The 22,636-nt window shown below is 32.7% G+C and overlaps 2 protein-coding genes across 3 annotated transcripts; one reads left to right on the top strand and one right to left on the bottom strand.

The window, feature by feature from the left end:
- The first annotated feature begins 1,093 nt into the window (after positions 1-1,093).
- On the top strand, positions 1,094-9,576 carry LOC110096940. Of its 2 annotated transcripts, none has more exons than XM_020823104.2 (11): positions 1,094-1,355; positions 5,048-5,144; positions 5,267-5,371; positions 5,561-5,638; positions 5,856-5,911; positions 6,657-6,714; positions 7,313-7,438; positions 7,652-7,747; positions 7,869-7,940; positions 8,710-8,819; positions 9,283-9,576. In XM_020823104.2, the coding sequence occupies exons 1-10, from the start codon at positions 1,243-1,245 to the stop codon at positions 8,770-8,772; spliced, it is 864 nt and encodes a 287-aa protein (XP_020678763.1). In that variant the 5' UTR covers positions 1,094-1,242; the 3' UTR covers positions 8,773-8,819; positions 9,283-9,576. The 2 variants fall into 2 exon arrangements, with proteins under 2 accessions (XP_020678763.1, XP_028549464.1); XM_028693631.1 differs by having other exon boundaries at positions 5,048-5,156.
- Positions 9,577-11,830: 2,254 nt separating this feature from the next.
- Positions 11,831-19,772, bottom strand: LOC110096950. Its single transcript, XM_020823118.2, has 3 exons — positions 19,274-19,772; positions 19,114-19,173; positions 11,831-12,327 (listed from the first exon to the last, which is right to left on the bottom strand). The coding sequence occupies exons 1-3, from the start codon at positions 19,730-19,732 to the stop codon at positions 12,040-12,042; spliced, it is 807 nt and encodes a 268-aa protein (XP_020678777.1). The 5' UTR covers positions 19,733-19,772; the 3' UTR covers positions 11,831-12,039.
- Positions 19,773-22,636: the final 2,864 nt, after the last annotated feature.

The following is a 22,636-nucleotide window of genomic DNA, read 5'->3' as shown; positions in this document are numbered from 1 at the left end:
AAATCAAATATGAAGAAATGTCTATCTTTAGACCATTACTTTTTTTTTAGGTTTAGATTAAGACATTGCCTAAGGCCAGAGTATAAGTCTAGCTATGGACTATGCAAAGCTTGAAATTTATTGGATGCATCTTTGTATTTGCTAGAAGCTTTATGATCCTAATATATAGTCTTGGATATTGGAAGAGTTGGAGGAATATTCTTGATCATGGTTGTAGTCAAGGTTGCCCCTCAATTTAAATTTAATTTCTATGAAATTGATGCAGCAATAGCTGATGCCAAGATGTTGGCATAAACAACCTTTTAAGGTTAGCGCAAAAATTATCCCCCAGTCAGGAACCACGTTCCCATAGACAACGCAAACTGTTATGTCATGGAATATTCGCGGCAGTAGAGAAGTATAAATTCTAATATTTTAGCATTGTATGAAGATCCAACACACATACAGATAAAAGAGATTGTGCAACATTTATAAGAGATACCAAGATTTTTATATGGAAAACCCTAATTATGGGAAAACCATGGGGTCTAGCCCAGTTTGAATGAATTCGCTAGTATTTGTAGTTGATTACAAATGAGTCCAAATCAAAGACCCGAAGTGCATTTGGAAGGTTCAATAAAAAATTTGAACTATGGTCCTTCCGACCAAACAAACACTTTAACAATGATTCTTCCTATTTTCACCATGTAACACACTCTATATGATGTATATTTGTTACATCAAGCCAAGACATTCCCTCCAATAAAAGGCCTCATTTGTAATCAACTGCAAATACTACCTTCTGTGCAAGCCAAGACATTCCCTCCAATAAAAGGCCTCATTTGTATATTTTATTGTTTTATATTCAAGAGTTAAAAAATAGACTTATGAATATATGAATTGAACTTTTTAGTATTATATATAAATTTTGAGAAATGAATACAATCAGTTATTTTAATGAATATAATTTATAGCTTCTTTCATTGATGATTGTATTAATTAAAAAAGATTAATGATTCTAATAGATTAATTAACAAATAAATAGATTTTTTTTTTTGCAAATTAGACTCTAGGTGTTATAATATAAACCCTAGGAGAGCGTATGAGATAAGAGCTCGGGTTAGGGGGTCAAAAAACCAAAACTTAACATCTCTTAGCATCAGAAACCAAACTGCTATGCGAAATTAGAACCTATTTAGAAGTTCTCCTCTTCCGCAAACTCTTTATAGGAAAACAGTTAAAACCCTAATCCTCATCGTAGCAATGGCAAGGTTGTTGCCAACGGCCACTTGCTTCCCGTCACGCCTTTCAAGTTGCCGGAGCCGAGCTTCTTCCAGCTCAACGTTTACGGGCGCACCCCTATTCACCTCAGTAAGGTGAGCGTACGCTTTTTAAATTTTCCCCTCCGCTCGATCTGAAAAAAATTGTTTTTTGTGTTTTGCTGAATCTTTTGTTTAATGAAATATTAGGGTTTACCTGGCTTCTATTGTTTCTCAGCAAGCTAAAATGGCGATATTGTTATTCTTTGTTTAGTCATTTGAGAATGGAGGAGATGAAATAAGGGTTGAAAATCTCAATTTTCAAATCGAATGGGTGCAGATTGAGAATCAAACTATAATCTGCCTGAAATTTGTTTCATTTAGGGCTGATTTGTTTAGAGGTAATCATGTGTTTGTTTTGGTAATAGAAGTCAATGAAAGTGAGTTCTTTTTTTTTTTAAATCAAGTTCATGAAAGAGAGAATTGAGTTTCACTTATGAAGGCTTGGAATCCATATACAAAAATGTTATAAATTTAATATGATCATAGATGAAAATGGATCTCATTGCTATCTAGATAAACATTAGGTCTATGTTCATGTAAAATACTTAAATTAAAACAAACTGACCCTAAGTACTATTCACTTCATCCGAAGTGTTGCAATAGAATTGCCGAAAAAAATTTCTTGTGAGCAACAAAGAGATCAATTGAATTAACTTTTGATAAACAAAACTAGCACCATACACACGGATATGTTATAAAATAATAACCACTAACACAAAGACAAAAAACACCAATATTTACTTGGTTTCATAAAAAATGACCTACATCTATGGGGGCAAAGTAGGTTGCGGTGTGATACTAATGTTTCTCAAAATCAATTTGGATTCATGTCGGATAGGTCTATTATGGAAGCCGTACATTTATTGAGAGGTTTGATGGAGAAATATAGAGAGAAAAGGAGGATCTACATATGATATTTATTGATTTAGAGAAAGCATATGATAAAGTTCCAAGAGACGTGCTATGGAGAGTTCTTGAAAAGAAATCAGTTAATAACGCTTATATTCAAATCATTAAAGATATGTATGCAGGAGCTATTACTTGTGTTCAAACTTATGTTGCACCGATACGGATACGGCGACACGGATACGACACGATACGGATACGGGACACGTCAATTCTTAAAAATATAAGATACGGGTACGGCGGGGACACGACATTATAGTTTATAAATCATACATAAAAATCTATGTTGCACCGATACGGATACGGCGACACGGATACGACGCGATACGGATACGGGACACGTCAATTCTTAAAAATACAGGATATGAGTACAGCGCGGACACGACATCATAATTTATAAATCATATATAAAAATTAAGAAATCAATCAAAGCATAATATTTGAAATTACAAAAAAAATGACAACAACATCATTTGTAGCCTAGCTTGTAGCTTATAATATCAAAATATAAGTAAGCATTAAATGTCTAGTACAACAACAAAAGCATAAACATAAATTGTCTAGCACATAAAATTTTAACTATTCAATATAAGGAATGATATGATTAGCTTCTTCAGTGGTTTGTCTTTGAACTTCTATATGATCTTCAATAAATATCATAGCTTTTAATTCAGGCTCATCAAGTGAAAGATTAGTAATTTCTAATATTCTCATATCATCAAGAGACTCAAATCCATCTAAAAAATGAGAGAACTTTGCTCGCATCCGCGGAAGTAAATACAACGCATTTTTTTTCGGATTTCTTTTTGTTTTTCAACGGACACGTGTATCGGATACGCGCGTCCTTTTGAAATTAAATAGTATTTTAATTGGATACATCTTTGGTGTATCCGACACGTATCGGTGGAGTATCGGAGGTGTATTCGTGTATCGGTGTATCGGATACAGCACGCCTTCATAAATAGGTGTATTGGTGCAACATTAAAAATTAAGAAAGCAATCAAAGCATAATATTTGAAATTACAAAAAAAAATGACAACAACATCATTTGTAGCCTTGTAGTTTATCATATCAAAATATAAGTATTAAATGTCTAGTACAACAACAAAAGCATACACATAAATTGTCTAGCACATGAAGTTTCAACTATTCAATAGAAGGAATGATATGATTAGCTTCTTTAGTGGTTTGTCTTTGAACTTTTATATCATCTTCAATAAATATCATAGCTTCTAATTCAGGCTCATCAAGTGAAAGATTAGTAATTTCTAATATTCTCATATCATCAAGAGACTCAAATCCATATCAGAAATGAGAGAACCTTGCTCGCATCCGCGGAAGTAAATACAACACATCTTTTTTTTTTTCGGATTTCTTTTTGTTTTTCAACGGACACGCGCCGATACGCTTGTACTTTTGAAATTAAATAGTATTTTAATTGGATACGGCTTTGGCGTATCCGACACATATTGGTGGCGTATCGGAGGCGTACCGTGTATCGGTGTATCGGATACAGCACGCCTTCGTAAATGGGAGTATCGGTGCAACATAGGTTCAAACACAAGGTAGTTTGACCAAGTATTTTCCTATTTCAGTTGGATTACATCAAGGACCAGTCTTAAGCCTATATCTTTTTGCTTTAGTCATGGATGTTCTCACTAGACATTTGCAAGAGGATGTACCTTGGTGTATTTTGCTGATGATATTCTTCTTGTTGATAAGACTATAGAGGGAGTTGAAGGTAAACTTGAATTATGGAGGTCAACCTCAGAGTCTAAAGGTTTTCGCTTGAGTAGATCTAAAACTAAATATATGGAGTGTAATTTTACTAGCAATAGATCTAGTGAGGGGATTGTGACTTTGGGCGATCAAGTCATTAATAAGAGTACTTATTTTAGATATTTTTGATCTATTGTTCAGAGTGATGGTGAAATAGATGAGGATATTATCAACAGAATTCAAGTTGGATGGTTGAACTAGATGAATGCATCGGGCTTGTTGTGCGATAGAAAGTCCCACTCAAACTTAAGGGAAAATTCTATAAGATGGTGGTGAGACCTGCAATGTTTTATGGTGCCAAATGTTGGCCATTAAAAGAGAAGTATAATGCTAAGTTAAGTGTTGCAGAGATGAGGATGCTTAGGTGGATGATTGGCTTTACCCTTAGAGATATGATACAAAATGAGCATATACGTGAAAAGGTTGGAGTAGCTCCAGTGGAAGATAAGATTAGAGAGAGTCGCCTTATATGATTTGATCACATTAAACTGTGGCCTTCCAATAACCCGGTTAGGAAAGTTAAGGTATTAAATTTGACTTATGTTAGGAAAGGTAGAGGTAGATCTAAAAAGATTTGGTTAGAAAATATTAAAAATGATTTTTCTTTATTAGATTTAAATGAGAATTTGACTTTTACATGACACAATGGCGAAGAAGAATTCATATAGCCGACCCCACGTAGTGGGACAAAGGCTTGATGTTGTTGTTGTTGTTTGATTTTTTATGTCTCCTTGCACCTTTTCCTTTATTCATTTGATAGAAAGGTAGACTTCACCTCTATCAAGGATATAGTGTTTTTCCATAGTGGTGGTAATTTGTTTATAAATAGATGCTAGAGAGCATATTATCTCAAAATTTTATCTTCCTCTTCAAAATTCACATTCAAATTTGTTAGATCCAAAGTAGCTTGTTGTAGAAATCTAAGTCTCTTGTTTTTGATGTATCACCCCTCATTTAATTTCATATAACCCAACACGAAGGCATCTTTATAGTCTATGGGATTCTCTTTTTTCTTTGATGTGCTTGGATTTGCCATGTTTAACGGACTCCTGTGGATGTAGGCTTTGTCGGATGCCTAGGAGGAACCAGGGAATGACCTGTATGGCCACGTCTGCTGCAGGAAGCCCGCAATTGGATGGTGATGAAAATCCATATGAGGTGACCATGCATGCAAGTAAAAATTTTATCAACTAGTGAACATGCGAGTAAAAATTTTATCAACTAGTGAATTTTATGAATGATATAACTCCATGTTGGTATAACATCTTTGGCCATGTTAGGTTCTTGGCGTGAATCCAATAGAAGGGTTTGATATGATGAAGGCAGCATATACAAGGAGGAGGAAGGATGCTGAGAAAAGAGGTGATGAAGCATATTTGGCCAAAGTAGGTTAAGAAGTCATCTTTTTTTGTTACTTCAACTATAGTGAGTGTATTAATACTGACTTTTACCTCATATTGCTTCCTTTAATTATTTATTTTCATTGAAGTTTTGGGTCTTTCATGGTTATGGGTTACCACATATTATATAAGTATGGAATGTTTCAGCTGATTTTCAATATTTGATTTTGTCAGTTAGAGAAGGCATATGATAAAATCATGATGTCACAGCTTACAAGTCGGAAGAAAGGTCTCACATTTGGTCAATTCCAGGTCAGACTTGTCTATTTGCTTCTGTTTATGTTATATTTTTGGTCAAACTTATATTTGCAAGCATATCGTTACAGGCAGGCCATGATCTTTCAAGTTTCTTTTTTGATAGTTGAGTAGGATTTGATCTGTTTCACTTATATTTCATCCACCATTTTTACTGGAAGTTTGTCTTTACCGTTTTATCATGTCGTGATAGTGTATTTTTTATTATGTTTAGGTCTCGAAGGATATCAAGTATGCTGACAAACAGCCAATTGTACCATGGGGGCCCAGGTTATCTTTTGTATTGCTTATATTATTTCAAGCATCTGCTTATTATTCTGTGAAGATAACTTACGTGTTGTAATATATGTTGTAGCCTAAGTTTTTGCTGGTTTACTTGTTCTACATGCTACATGTTGGCCCCTTGTTCAGCTATTTTAGAATTTATGAAATATTTTGTTGAATTTAGGAATTTTAGAGGGAAAACTTATTCTTTATTACACAATTTCATCCCTATTTATAGATCTATATAGAATGTTAAATAAAGAAATAACTAAATTATAAAATCAGACATTATTGCACTCATATATTCCTTCCTAAATTAGCTACCTAACTATGGAAGGGAATCATCGTAATTCAAGCGGGCTTCCCACAGATCCTTATTTGTGTTCGTGGGATCACTATAAAGAGAGAGAGGCCGCGATTTAACATATTTGATATGATATTCGATCCAAATTTGTAAAAGCTTGATTTTGCTATGCTTATGGTGCTATTTTTTTGTCATGGTTTCTGTTCTTAAGCCTAATGTTCTGCCTATTCAATCTCTAGGCATAAATAAGTGCAATATGTTTAGCAGCCATTCTAGGTTACCAGCGGATTATCTTGCACTAACAATTGTATTTCGGAATGTTTAGTGAGAAGTGAGGAGATTCAGAAAATTAGAAAATTCTACAATAGTTGATGGCATATACACCTTTTCTTCCCTTTCTCTGATCATCATTTATGAATAATTTCAATTTAATTTATTCTGTTGTAGGTATTCAAAATCCAGCGTAAAAGATATGCGGATCAATATGGCTATTTCGGCAGTCTTTGTAAGTACTTACTGCTTCCCTTTGATCTTGCTTTGTCATCTACAACGCATTTATATAAAAAATCATTGTCTGCTTTCCTTCGTTTCAGTCTGTAACATCATAGTCGCTTGTTATGGGAAGCCATAATAGCTGTCAGGCTATCAGTTGCTCTTACCTCAACTATTCATCTGGCTGCTAGAAATTATAGCTTTGAAGGGAAAAAAAAAAACTAAAACTTTTTGCCTTCATACAGGAAAAATGTGCCGTTAACCTTTTGCAAATTTTGGTGATTAATCACATTATCTTTTGGAGCTTTTCGAAAAATTTTCTAGTTTAGATGTAGGACTGAAATTGCTTCATATCTTCTTATTATTTAGATTTAAAAATTATGTTAATGAACTTACTTGCAGAAAGAGAGTGAAATAGCTTACAAGTTTGTCAAATCAGATTTATTTTCATTAGAACATGCTGCAATATTGTTATGATATAAATAAAAGAGTACAGTTTATGAAATCTGTAGCTCATTTATATTTATTATCTACTCTTTTGATACATGCATATGCTTTTTATTTCAATTATTTGAATTTGATGACGAACATATCTCAACTTCATCTTTCAGGCAATATGGATTTTTGTCAACCGTAATGCTGAATGGAGGCCTCTGCAATTTCTAGCTTTCATATTTTTTTACCGTATCTTTGAGAAGTTGAAAGCTTCTGAGCCAGTAGTATCTTCTACATTAAATGTGAGTGAAAGAATACATCATTAGATTTTTTTTTCTTTTTTTTTTTTTTAAAATTTTTGCTTGATCGCGCCAATGAATTTATAGAATGTGAATTTTAAAATTTTCTTATATTATGCGCTTTCATTTTGGGAAATTTATAATAGAAGTTTATGAGATAAATTCCTAGTTAAGGCAAATAGCTGCAACTGAGTTCCTGCTGACCATATGTTGCAGGAGTATGGTGAGGATGAAGGTAGGGGATTACGTATGGGAAAGCGTATGCTTCGCTCTCTTTCACTTGTTTTTGGATGTATCGCTATTTCTTCGTTGGTAAATGACATGAACCCCTCATTTACTTGGGTCTTGGATGCTTTAACATTACTGAGTGGAATTGTGCTTTTCAGATACTCAATTGATTAATCTATCTCATTTTATATTTTACTTGTTCTAGGGGTACACAGGAATCCTAAATTTGATTGAGTTTCTTGGACATTGCATTCCTGTGTTTTTGTACAACAATCAGGTAATCTCTCTTTTTTTTTTAATGATATTTTATAACTAGTGTGAAACAAAAGGGAACTAATGTTTTTAACCCAAAAGCTCTATTGGAGATAGCCAAATATTTTGCACCAATATATTTTTCAATTATTTGATTTAAGGGGTGCAAACTAAATTCTCTCATTTATTTTAACAATCTTCCCTTATGCATCAGCAATCTAATAGAAAACACTTATAGATCTCAAGTATTTCCTATCATTTCTTGGAAAACAGCGAGAATTCTCCCCAAAAATCCACACAAAATCACGAAAATAATAGATAATTTGTATTATTTGATAAAAGGGAAATGAAAAATATCAAAATACAATTGATCTTCAATTCGAGAGGAGGATCTATCTCTCCCAAATCTCTAGATGCCGCTAGAGCTCAAAAGAAACCTAAGAGATCTCAAATTTCAGCCAAATTCAAAATGTCCTAACCCTAGGAAAACAAACTATTTAATGCACAAAATAGCTCCCTTGGATCTCGCTGCATCTGTGGCTCGTACAAGAGGCGGAACCTCCGCCTCTACTTCGCCTGTAAGCCAATCCCGCAGTGGACCGGTCTAACACAATCACTCCCCAACAGAACTTTTTCTTAAACTCATCATAGATCATGCATACTTAGCAACATGAAGCCTTTGTACGATTAGCCTGTTCTCTGTTGTTATAGCAAATGCATAAATGCAAGCAGATTTTCACCAATGCCTGTTCTCTAAATTCATTTTGTATTAATTTATATTTGTGCATGGACAGGAACTAATTGTTACTACGGCAACATCAATTATGCTCTACATCATGGCTTCCTACTACAAATAAAAACATCTGAATCATGACCTGATGATCCATCCAACTTTTTAATGAAGGTAAGATTTCATTTGGGATTATTTTTTTACTGCTTCTTAAAATAATTTTTTATTATAAAAATTAAAATTTTTATACTTAAAAATTGCTTTAATACAAAAATTTTACTTTTTATATTAAAAATCTGTTTTAAGAAGCAGTAAGAAAGCCGTCCCAAAAATCTCTTGTACTTAAAAATTGCTTTGAGAAATCCGACTAATCAAGTTTGATTTCATAATGATTATCATCATTTTTTGAAGTAAACTTTTGAAAATATCTAAGATGAGGATAAGCCTGGAAGCAAATGATTAGGGCTTCGTTTGGGACTGCTTTCTATAAAGTTACGTTTTAGTACAAAAATTTCTAGAAAGTCAAAAAAAAAAAAAAAGCCCTAAAACTATTACAAACGAAGCTTAGGCTGCATATAATAGTTTTGACATGGAGTTCACAGTTCTGAATAAGAGAAAATTTTTCTTTTTCATTCAGTGAAATGGCTGCATATATCAATCAACCTCTCTGGATTCCATATCAGTGGGATTTCCATGCACTTCTCCTCTGTTATGAAGATTGCGAGCTCTCCTTGCTGAAGAAACAAAGTTATTTTTATTGAGAGTTGCATGTGAGAGAATCACACTCATCCTAAGTGGTGGTTCTGTATCATCTGTGTACTACAACATCACAGATTCTGAGTTGCAGAGTGAAATTTTGACTGGAATATCTTGTTTTTTTCATCTTCTTTCTGTAAATTTTGACGGTTTTGTTGATTCATTAGTTGTGGAAGCTTGGCATTATACTGTGAAAAATAAAAGGGAAATTTACATACATACCACTTTCTAACATCCTATTTACATATCTAACACCCAAAATTTTAATATTACATGCATACCATCATATATTATTTTAATATCAAATATACCACTTATATTTCTTTCCTATCACTCATACATTTCATTTCTACCACTCATATTTGATATGAAAATGAACTATAGGTGGTATGTATGTAATATTAGAGTTTTAGGTGTTAAATATGTAAATAGAATAGTATTAAGTGGTATGTATGTAAATCTCCCAAAATAAAATTATTTGATTCTTAGGCTTCGTTAGAAACAATTTTTTTACCATTTTGTAAAGCAGTAAAATTTTTATATAAAAAAAGTTACTTTAAGAAGCAATAAGAAAGTCATCCCAAGCGAAGCCTTAGTTTGAATCATTATTAAAATGTGAAATGTTAAATTAAGGTTTCATTTGAAATTATTTTCTTACTGTTTTTGAAAGATATTTTTAGTATAAAAATTTTTATTTTTTTTATAGATTTTTTAGTTTAAAAAATTTTTATATTGAAAAATTATTTTAGAAAGCAATAAAAAAGTTATTTGAAACAAATTTTTATGTATTGATTGTGTTCTATAAATATTTATATAATATATCAGCAGTACAAAAAATTTGTTATAACATTCTGATTTATTTTGCATTATGATGAGTTTATTTTTATTATAGATATTTTATTTTTATACATAACGTGTTATTTTAATGTAATTAGATAATTAAATAATATAATATAATTATTTGAAAAATAATGAATAATTTATGTTATTTTATAATTAAATTATTTGATATTTATGTGTATAAAAATGTTTAAATTGTAAGACTTCATAGAGTTCTCTAACTCTTTGCATAAACTCGCATCATAATTTATGTAAAAGAATTCGAAACAAAAAAACTTGATTTTACATAAGTCTTAAATCCTCAAGATCTTAAACAAGATGATTTTCACAATCTTTAATCGGAAGAAAAACATACCTTGATTCATTTTGAATTCGTCGAATTTCGAACTATGGTTTCTCTCCCTTCTCCCTTCAATTTCTTCTATCATGATTTTAAAGAAAATTATGAAATGAGTATCCGTATTAAGTGATTTTTATTAAATAGTTACAACAACAGTTCAATGTATTTCTTCCATGTACAAACTATAATATTAAAGATATACACATCTTAAAATTTATTTATTTATTTTCATTTTTTAATTTTTATACTATAAATAATATATTAAAATATATAAATATAAATAAGAAATATACTGTTTTGTAATTTTTAGAGACAATTTTCTTGATTTTGGGTTTCAAAAGCCAAACATAATAAGAAATGAAGAAAATTATGTAGAAAGGTTAATAATTTCTTCAAATTTCAGGATAATTCCCTCCAAAATGATGTAAAAATTTATTAATTCTAAAAACTTATTACATAATTTCAAATTCTTGAACATTTTGAAATTATTGGTTAAAATATTTCCCCTCTGAAAATTTAAAATTAGAAAGAAAGAAAAAGCACTATTTCAAAATTTTGGCCTTGCTCTTTTGAACTATATCCAAGCACTTGAATCTTTAAGTTAGATGATTGATTGTTTCAATCTTCTTCCTTGCATATTTATGTGCATTTGTATTTGCATGTAGTTCGACGGATACCTGACTGGCTAAGTAGATCTAGCCTCAAGAAAGTCATACAAATTTTTTTTGAATTGAAAAATTTTTTCTTAAAAATTACTTTAGAAAGCAGCAATAAAGCTATCCCAAACAAAACCTAAATCGAAATATCATATGACTTCAAGGGCACAAATAACATAGAGCATATCACCTCAAATAACTTTTAAAATACAAATTTACTATTTAGATCACATATAAAGTCAAAACACTTTCAAAATATTTTATGTTACTATCTTTTCCGGATTATTTACCTATACTCATTACCATTTTGAGCCCATTCATTTCTCTCAATTTTTGGTGATTTATAAATCATCATCATAGAAGATTTCTCATCTAAAAAACAATCGTTTGCTTGATTAATATGATTATGTAAATCATCTCTTAGGCTTCATTTGTGACGACTTTCTTACTACTTAAAACAGTTTTCTAACACAAAAATAAAATTTTTGTACTAAAAAGCTGCTTTACAAAGCAGTAAGAAACCCGTCACAAACGAAACCTTAATCATAATCTACCTCTTGTTGTTCACCCAATCAAACTAGAACACAAACAAGTTTCCCTTGTTAAAAGTATCTCTTAAAGGTATTCATTCTATAGTACTATCAATACACTATAATACAACAATAGTATACACTATAGTCTTATAAACTACAAGTAGAAATACCATTCTATAGTAACATTAGTGTAAGTTCTATGAGGCAATAATAACATTTGAGCTCTATGAATTAAATAGTAAGCCATGCAGAATAATACCTGTGGTAAACTAGGAGTTTGCAACATGCCTGCATCGACACCAAAATGCAAAACCTCCACCTCTGCCCTGAGCAACAGCAATCTCATTATCAATGTAAAACCAGATGAAGAAAGGGTCCTTTGAAGTTGGCTCTCGCTCCTGCTTTCCCAGGCTTATTTCAAAGGGACCAAGTGATCCTACCTTTATTCGCAAGTACTCAAACATGAAAGCCAACATTTTCTTCTTCCAGGAGAACTTCCCTTCAAATGTTAGGGACCCAATTGGCCCTAGATAGATTCCATTCTCAATTCTTTTGGCCTGAAAAAACATTATATGTATGGTTAGTTGATAGGAAACATTTGAAGATTTCAAGTAAATCCTATCAATTTCAGAAAATCAGTGAGAAACTCTTCCAAACTTCAAAAGAAAATCAGAAAAACAAAAATTTTATTGCAATAATCAAATAGATCGGAAGAAAACAACAAGATACAAGTGATCCTTTATTCGAGAGGAGGATCTCTCTCCCAAATCTCTAGAAGCCGCTAGAGCCCAAAAGAAAATCTAAATCTAAGATATCTCAAATTTCAGCCCAACTCAAGATGCCCTAACCTTAGGAAAACAAGGTATTTAATGCATACAATTCAAAAGTAAATTTCTAACAGTCCCTACATTAAAATTTCCCTCCAAATCCCTCAAAATTCTTTCCCAAAAAGTTTTGTCGGCTTCTGCGGAGTAGACGACATATGGGAGAGGGGATTTCTCCGCCTGTGTCTGTGTGAACCGATCCCTATGGGACTGGCTGGACCGGTCTAACATTAGTATTCATGACTATGCATCAATTATATATCAGAAATTATAATTTTTTATTGTTTACAATATCTAATGGTAATTAGCAACAAACGACTTTGGTGTTTCTTTTTGTAAATGCAAATCTGAATTTTTGCATGGATCTAATTTTTTTGTACACGGAAAGATTTTTGAGGTATTTCACAAGTTAGGTCATCCTCATGTAAGGAGTTGATCATCCAATTTCTATTATAAAAAAAATACAAACATAATCCATTTATGAAAAAACATATAATAAGCATCAATTCTAGGATAGTTTTACATCTTGAAAATTGTTATGTTAATTACTAATTAGCATCATCATCGTCATTGAAGAAGTTGATTATCATCATGATCATCACTTAACTTTCATTAAATGAAGAAATATATATTGTTTCTTTTATGAAAAGAATATAATATCATCTTCAATTGAGGGAAAGAAATTGATCATTATGAAAGTAAGGAAATGGAACCACTATCCTTTCTTATTAGCTTAATGATGTGAAACGGAAACGCCATTTACTTTCCTAGGTGGCAAGATTAATTAAATCCCAAATCAATTTGGGGAGAGAATGGAAATCTGAAATTAAATTTCAGTGGTGGGATATCCTCCCCTATCTCACCATATTCCATTAAGGCTCCAATGCAAGTAATAAAGTTTAGAAGCTTTACAATCAAGAATCTTTTCAATTAAGCAAAGTAGTAATCAATTATGCAATTAAATCATTCATCTCCATTAAATTTTGATATAGTAAAAAAATGATGTTAGCTTGAATCATGAATTAGGTTATTTGTATGCAACATAAAGATGAAGTTTGGTGAATTCCTCCTATTAGGCCACTTTGGTGAGTATGCCTAGAAATTAAATTTATAATGTAAAATTGTTATTCTTAAGAATAATAATATATCAAAAGTCATTATCATGTTTATTATTTGTCATTTATCTCATTTTCCTTAATGTTTTGGTTTGATCTCTATTGCATTTTACATCATGCTAAAGATACATATAAATGCATGGCCACCATGTACATCAAGTGGCCTTGACCTTCATCCTTGGGGGATTGAGCATAAGCTGATTAGCTGCTTCTACCTGTCAATTTATTCTTGGATGGTGAATTAATGCAAAATTTGTGACTGATATAGTTTTTTCACCATTTTATTAGCAAATTGTGAGTCCTTATTCCAACAAGTATTGTATGTCAGAATTAAATCTCATAACCATGGTTTGTCTAAGGCCTTTACCTCAATTCATTTAGGAGTTATTTGTTTTGAGGTATTAAGAGTACTGGATTTAGAATATATGGATTTTGAATTTTGAAGTGTTTGGTATGAAGTTGAATAAATCAAAAGAATTTCATTTAAGGAATTTAGAATTCCTCCAACGACTCATTTTTTATGGATTTAGAATTACCCCGAATGGGAAGAATTCAAAATTTATCATTTGTTCACAACCATGGCAATGTCAAAGCCGTCCTCACGACCTCACCATCCCACTTCCTACTCCCTTGACCTCACAATCTCATTGAACTTGATGAGGACATCAGCAGAAGATTTGACACGTTTATCAAAGGAGGCATCGGAGATCGATGGCCACGATCAAGAGCCTTTATTTTTTATGCATTTTATGTATTGTTTATTTTTATATTTTAGTTTTCCCTATTTTACCCCTATGGGTAGTTAGCTTGTTATTGTAGCCCTAAGGGCACTTTAGTTCTTTTTCTTTTGTCATGTTGAGGCCTATATATAAGACCCCCTTCTCTTGTATTTGAACGATGATTTGATGAATAAAATTTCTAGCTTTTGTCTTTTTCAATGTTGTGAGCTTTGAGAGAAGAAAGAGAGCCCTAGCCGAGGGTGATTGCAATACATGTTAGTCTTCGAAAGTGTCCAAGGCTCGCGGCTTATCTCTATCCCCATCCTCCCTTACTTCCACCTCCGACCACCCCTCCTAAACCACCCCAAACCCACCAGCTTTCTCCCCTCCAGCACCCTCGCCCGCCGGCTTCAATCCTCCCCCGTTTCCCCTTCAAAACTGAGACCTCCCTCCCCTTGTCACCGCCCCACCACCTAAGCTGCCGACATCCAAAGAGGCCCCAAGCCGCCGACCAAATAATCCCCACAAATTTGATTTTCAAATTCAATTTCCCCTTAATCACCTTCCTAAATTAGCCTATTATTGATTATGAAAGTTTCCTATTTTAATTCAAATAAATATTTGAATTTAAATCTCTTTCCTTATTGATAATTCTAATTTAGGAAACCTCGTTAATTAAATCAAATCTGAAATTAAATGTTATATTTAATTTTAATTACTAACTAAAGTCAAGGGCCCGATACATTGAACCTAGACATCATCTCTCCATCTGTCATATGGCTCCCCCCCCCCCGCCTTGTTCTCTCTCCAATTTAATCTCCAATCCCACTTAAAACTCCCCATAAATACCCCTAAGCCGTCGGCCCCCCTATAACCATATTTGAGATAATTTGGAATTCAAATTAGTCCCTTTCCCTCCCTTTAGAAAATCTGAAATTAAAATCAAATTTTCTAAGTTTATTTATTCTACCTCCCTAGCCCTAAACCCAGGATTCCCACCCACACCCTAGCCGTCCCCCTCCCTTTCACTCTTTACTCGAAACCCCCAAGCCGTCAGTTCCTGCCCTCCCTCCTTCCATCACAAGTCGTCGGCTCCTCCAAGGATCCCAAGAAAGAAGTCTCCCATATTCATGGATGGCCGATCCTGAAGTCGACAACGGTTTCATGTACGATTCTTAAGGGCAAATCGATATTCTTCAGTCGCCGTTCTTCGACCCCGATTGGGAGCTAAAAGATTCCGTCGACGATTATGTCGACCGCATACTATTCCACCTAGCCAAGACTATTGACGAACAAAGACCCTCCGGACAGTGGCAACTCGTCGAACATCCACCTGCGTCTCCTTCTCCGGCCACCTTCCCGTGGATCAAAACCGTCAGCGTCCTAACCCTCTTGGTGGTGTCATTTGGATTGATAAAAGTTTCTCTCCGCTAAAAGCCTTTCATAGAGTGTGAGTGAGAGAAAACTCTAGGTGAAAGTTCTAAATATTAACCCGTGGATTCTTATTACGGCATATTTAGTTTTAGTATATTTTTCTGATATTATTTTAGTTGTTTTGTTCTCCTTGTTACTGCTTGCCAAAGCAAAACGTCAATTGAGAATTCTTAAATTTAATTCTTGAAGTTCATTAATCTTAAGTGGCAAGCTTTCCAATAATTTTATTAATCCCTTGCAAGTCCTATTTGTTTCACATCATAACTACACTTGCAACCCATCCAACCTTGTGACCTTGTCGACTTTACAACCCTAGCATACTACTGACTTTGTGACCTCATCAACCCTTTCAATGTTGTGTCCATCACTGTGTCCAAGATTTAAATAAAATAATATATTAATATAAATATGAATTTATAAGAGTGTATTAATATAAAATAAATATTCATTTTATTTTGAGCCAAATAAAAAAATATTTTTCTAAATATATTTTACAATCAATCAAATAAAATGTATATCATTCAAAATGCATGTACTATAATTATTTGATATCAAACGACCCTTAATGAAATTGTCAATCATCATAAGAAAGAGAAGCCTCTATCTGCTTAATAATAATAAGAATGGATCGAGAAGATCCATGCATCAAACAACAACTGCCCATGTGCTAATTATTTGCTAAATTTTATAAGATGATTGCGAAGGAGCAAATTTCAAACACTATATATCTTTCTTAAGAACTCTTCTATACTTTTTCATGAGATGTCTGAAAGTAGCCTTGATATATTACCCATTCTACAAGGCTTCTTTCTTCTGACTGCACTTCTTTAAGGATATTAGTGGCTTCTTATTCTCAAAAACATCTCAAATAAGGTGTTCATGCCAACTTCCTAAGAAATAGTTCGTCCACAAACAAGTATTTGGGGGCTTCCATCTTGATCTTTTTGAATTATGAAATTGATCTAGAACTCACAAAGTTGTAAAGGTATCCAATGAATAGGTAAATCTAAATTGGTCAAACTTCCACTTGCATAAATTAAGGTTCTTCAATATTGGGTAAAATAATTTTATAATCAACTGATTACTTTGATCACCAAAATTTGATAAAAAATCAGCAAAATAGTTCTATTCCCAAGGAATGTATAAAATTCTAAGACACTCCAGTTTGTTGACCACTATCTCAATTTAAACAAATGCTTTTACATATTCAGGACATGAGTCTCATACTTTCCATTGAGTTGATTGACGACCATAAGCTTGATCACACGCTTTATTCTTATGAATAAAATTAGATTTCATGTGGCTTTGCGACTTGCAGTATTAAATAAGTTTATGCATGCACGCATTTCCTTTAGCTTTCACAAGTGGATTTTGGAATATGGATTCTATGAGATTTACATAATACATCATTATTGTGATTTTATGTATGATAGGACTACAATGGGTCAATATTATGCCAATCACTAGTAATGGATGAGAAATTTATAAATGGATACTAGAGACAAATATATTTTCTACAAATTTTTATCAATAAAATTAAAAATTCAACCAAATGGCCACTTTAGGAGGTATTGTGTGAGTAAAGCATAAACAATTATTGACTTCAAATCTTGCACAGCTAGCATTTCAATATGAAAAGGGCGATGAACTATCAAAGAGTCTCTAAAAGCCCTTACGTTATATTAAAAAAGGCTAGAAAACTTTTGGTGGCTTTTGCACAATAAAACATTGAGTAACAAATTAGTTCTTTATCGATGAGTATGAGATAATTCTTCCTAGAAAAATTTATAAGAATCATTTCAACCAATCTTCTTTGAAGGTGATGTAAAGAGATGACAGATCACATGTCGGTTTTGACTAGAAGGGAGATGGTGGTCTAAAAAAAAGTCATAAAATCAACTAAATCTTATCTTCCTTTGAAAGAATCAAGGATATTCATTTTGAATTTAAGTGGAGGCTGCTCCTTAGTGACCTGGAGTGGAAAAAGCATTAGTCGACTGAGAAACCCACTTCGTTGGTCTCTTGGACAAAGTCTTTGTAATGCTTTCTTACAAAATGTAAGAGTCATCCTGAGATGACTTGCAGAGATTAAGGGATGTTGCTACAAATGCTTTCCTATGGAATGAAAGATAAGTCATCCATAGTAGAGTCAAAATGATCAAGTCATGCTGTTACATTCGGGCGACATCTTATGACATCATTGATAGTTGGCCAAAAAGAGGATAACGATAAGGAGCAATTTGAGCGAAGTGCTTAATAGTATTTTGGATCATTGTAGTGAAGCAGTCTTCCAACCTCTAAAGTTTATTGAATACGGTGTAATTATATATTTTTAACTCTGGGTGTATAACTCCATTTAGCATTATATTTTACAATTTGCTTCTTGGTTCAAACCATGATTTCGGGTCACTACACCCTTGAGGATATTGGATCATATATGTTCTGCAAAAAACACGGTAAAACCTATTTGAGATTATGAGGCAAGTAAAAAGAAGAATCAAATTCCTTTATCTCTAGACTCAATTCTTACATAAAACTAGTTTGAACCCCTTTGTTGAGAATGGGTGAACCAGAATATTGAATTATGAAATAGAAAATTAAAGGAAGAACAAAATAGAAACAATTTTGGTATACCTAGATCTATAAGAAAACTAGCACATTGATGAATAACTCAAAACTAGTTCATATAAGGCTTGTTTATTTTCATATATTTAAAAAATTAAACAATTTTTAATAAACTGATTTTCATAAATACAAAGAAAGTTTTTTTTCTGATGCTCAACAAATTAATATGACCAAAAGAGAAAACAAAATTGTATTAAGACCATCTGACTTGAAAATGCTTCAGGATGGTTTAATTTTATGACATGTATCATATAAATAAAAAATTGAAAAAAAAAGTAACAAATTCGAAGATAATGTTACAAAATAAATTCTATCTTTTAATTTTCTTAAGTTCAAAAATGCCTTCCACAAATTCAAATTTGCCTTCCAGTTTCTTATAAAATGTCTTTCAATTGTTTTTATTCATGAAACACGATCCACAAAATTAAACTCATTCTAACGTATTTGCGCCTTAGAAGGTTATGAAACAATTTTTTCCATAATAAGCATCAAAGAAGATTAAGAAACCTAAGCAACATAACATAACTTAACCGAAAACACTGCAGTTAAATCTTTCATGAAATTAGACGATCAACTAAATGGAGTTCGGATTGAATAACACATCATATTAAGTATGAAATGCTTACCGTTGCGTCAAATCGCTGCACCGCAGTGACGGGGAAGTAACTCCCCTTATCCAGCCGACTCTAAAGACAACAACACAAAACATCTCATATCAGTGAGGAATACAAACAAACACTTTGTGAGCGATAAAAAGCAACAGACATTATCAAGCTATAACCTCACCTGAGCAGTAAAGATAAGCATCCAGGTCCTCCCAGGAGACTTTGATCCCCCAAGCGTCTCCAAGAACGATGATGAGTCCACCTTAGCCTTCTTAATGGCGGAGATGGCAGAGAGAACATCCGCAGCTGGAACCATCCGTGTTTTTGCGGCCTGCTTCAGCAGGAGCACATTATTCTCCAGGTCCTGGTTTGAAATACCTTCCGGATCTTTATATGATGAAGTGGGAGGAAAATTTTCTGGTTTTTCTTCGACGTCCGCTACCTCGGATGCTGGTGATACTGCCGTCAAAACCAGGGGCCGGGATCCATGACCGGTTGTTGGGACTCCGGCGAGAGAAAGATGGGCGATTGAGCAATTAAGGAGAGGAGAAATGGGCTTTTGGCTTTTGAATGGAAGAGTGAGTGGAGGCCTTGAAGGAGGAGAGTGGAGAGCGAAGGCCATCGTTGGCCTCCGTTGCATTCGTGGGAGTGATAAGCTGTCGTTTTACATGAACTGATTTTTATATCTGCTCGTTTGTGACCATTTTTTAAAGTTTTTTTTGTAATTTTTTTTTATAGAAATATTAATAAAAAGTGACAAGAAAATATTTTAAATGAAATTTAGGATAGATTTGAAAGGCTGTTATAAAACTATTAAATGAATAGAGTAAATTTAAGATAATTTTTTTAAATGATTTTTTTTATAGATTATTAATTAAATGAATTTGAAAAAAAAAATAGAGTTTAATTTATTCAAAACAAGTTAATGGCATAAATCAAAATAATGAAGTAATTACAATTTTATAATATTTTATAAATATAAACAATATTAATATTTTTCTTACTGAAGTTATGCATCCATCATCCATGATCTACTATGAATGATATTACTAATTTTAATTTATGATGTTGAAAGATTATTGGATGTATTTGATTGTTGCCAAATTCAACATGAAATTTCTTGATTTAAGCGATGATGATTGCAATTACCTTTGACAGCTTAGGAATCCAATTTAGTGATCTGCTTGATTCTATTAGATCATCTCCAACCGAAAATCTCATTTTTCACTCCAAAATGCCGGAAACTACAAAATGCCGTGATTTCATCTCCAATGGAACGCGTTTTTCACCCTTTTGCAGTTAACCGTCGCCTCTTGTTTTCCCCGCGACAAGTTCGGTAGAGTGGTAAAATTGGCGGAGATGAACAGTGCAACGCCAATATTGGCGTCCCACTGTTCACCCGCAGCCATATAGCGGAAATTTTGCAGTTCGGCTGGAGCTGGCCGGGAGCTCCATTCAAGCGTTTGGAGGTCGGTTGGAGATGCCCTTAGTAATTAGAAGTTCTCTACTTGATTTCATTAGTAATTGAAAGCAAGCTAGATTGAAAAACAGTTGCTGAAATGATATAAACCTGAAGGTTTTAATAGTAGATGAACTGAATGTTCTGCCTATATTTGAAAATGAGTTTGTTCTGTTTTGTGCTCGTACAAGTGTCTTTTTGAAGATGATTAAGGAGAAAAATAAGAGTAAAAAATGAGATCTGGCGTGATGTTTTAGCATCTTTAGCTAGTGATCGATCAGTGGTCAGCCACTATAAATAATGAAATTAAGGTTTCGTTTGAGGCAGCTTTTTTACTGTTTTCTAAAACAATTTTTTTAATAAAAAAAATTAATTTTGTAAAAAAAGTTATTTTAAGAAACAATAAAAAAGTCGATGCCTATAAATAGATAGTTTAGGATGTTAGAATGACATAGCATAGGCAAATCAGTTTTGAGAGCTATAGGTCTAAGAAGTGTAGTAAAAACTATTATGTGTGGAATCTAAATGTGTTGATTAATTGGGTTGTTATGTTAAATTGGATCACAAAGCTTGTCGTGTGTATGCTGGGGGTACGAGGGGTGTACCCCCTGTTTGGGTTCAGGTGCCTTATACTCAAAAAATTTTTCAATACAAATACCTGACAATGTGCACCCGAGAGCCCCGGCATTACGTAACTGTACGCCCCGACAATGTGCACTTGAGCACCTTGGCGCTACGTACCTGTGCACCCTAGCGCTAAACAACATAGACCAGAGCACCACAACAACATAGATACAACGCTGGCTCGGATCAAGACAAAGGTTTTAGCGCTGCAACGCTTAAAACTGGCATCGAAATGGTTTTCTTTCTCATTTTTCTGAAGGGTTGCATCCCTTGGAGTTATTTTACTTGGCTTTCTTTTGTATTTTCAGTTAGAGAAAGTGTGATAAAGGTTCATGTGAGAAAAGAAACAAGAATAGAGTGAGAGAGAAGATAGATGTGTATTTATTTCTCCCAATTTTCATAATGGATTTCTTGGTGTGGTGTGACTCCATGATTTTTTGCTATTTTGGATTTTTCCATGTTAAATCCTAGCATTCTTTACTTTTCCATTGCTTTTACTTTCTTGCTTGTTTCATCATTATAGTGTTTACTCCGCATCTTCCCCAACAACTTCAGAAGGTTTGCAGAGTTTTTTATTTTAATTGGTTTCTAAGATTTTTTTAATAACATTGGTGATAATTTTGTTAATGATAGAAAGTATGTTATTTTGAGTGTTGAATGAATTACTTTTGTAAAAATTATTTTAATTAGAATTTATTTATTTATTTATTGCTGTAAAAATTGAGATGGAATTTAACTGATAATGTAAAATAATTAGATCTAAATAAATTTAAAATTATTAAAATTTATTTAATAAATTAGTGAGTGAATTATCGCAAAATATTTATATATTAAATTAAATATATTTCTCTTCATTCTTCCTTTATCATTTTTACATGCAACAGGCCACATTTACACCTTTTATTCTCATGCAAAGTTCATGTTAGTAGAAGATACATACTCTTCATAAGTTTAATTAAATTAATTTATAAATTATTTAATGAAAATGAATATATATATATATATATATATATAAACTCTCAACTCGTCGAGCACTATCGAGTTAATTGAAAATGCGTCAAGGATTGTGTTGAATGCTCAAAACATTTTGACATAGTTAGAATGTGCCAAATCGTTTGAACCGTTGGACAAATATGCTCCTTAAATTTCTCTCAAAATATGCTCCTTTTGGTAATTTAGAATAATGTACTTCTCCTTCTTAAAATTATCCCACATTTAAATGGCTATCCAAGAAAACTATATTCTAAATTAATTAATTATTGATTTCTTCATAAAAATAAATAAATCTAATATGAGATTTATTGCAAGAAAGGGCAGCAAGAAATGCCCTAAATTTTAATCTCACCTCCATTAAAATTGAAATTCCTCATTAAACAATTTCCCTCCTAAAATTTTAAAAAAATGAATCAAATTAAATCTTTTAATGGAGTAAAAGGAATCCACAAGGATGAGTTGAATCAA

Source organism: Dendrobium catenatum, unplaced genomic scaffold, assembly GCF_001605985.2.
Source record: "Dendrobium catenatum unplaced genomic scaffold, ASM160598v2 fragScaff_scaffold_334, whole genome shotgun sequence".
In the NCBI taxonomy this organism is placed as follows: domain Eukaryota; kingdom Viridiplantae; phylum Streptophyta; class Magnoliopsida; order Asparagales; family Orchidaceae; genus Dendrobium; species Dendrobium catenatum.
This window is presented reverse-complemented; position numbering and strand designations above follow the sequence as displayed.

Excerpts from the sequence above, each read along its gene's own strand:
- LOC110096940 (XM_028693631.1), top strand. The coding sequence starts at position 1,243 with ATGGCAAGGTTGTTGCCAACGGCCACTTGCTTCCCGTCACGCCTTTCA. Across the intron at positions 6,715-7,312 it reads TGGCTATTTCGGCAGTCTTT|GCAATATGGATTTTTGTCAA; the intron begins GTAAGTACTTAC and ends TTCATCTTTCAG. Across the intron at positions 7,439-7,651 it reads TAGTATCTTCTACATTAAAT|GAGTATGGTGAGGATGAAGG; the intron begins GTGAGTGAAAGA and ends CATATGTTGCAG.
- LOC110096950 (XM_020823118.2), bottom strand. The coding sequence starts at position 19,732 with ATGCAACGGAGGCCAACGATGGCCTTCGCTCTCCACTCTCCTCCTTCA. Across the intron at positions 19,174-19,273 it reads TGCTTATCTTTACTGCTCAG|AGTCGGCTGGATAAGGGGAG; the intron begins GTGAGGTTATAG and ends TGTTGTCTTTAG. Across the intron at positions 12,328-19,113 it reads TGCAGCGATTTGACGCAACG|GCCAAAAGAATTGAGAATGG; the intron begins GTAAGCATTTCA and ends ATGTTTTTTCAG.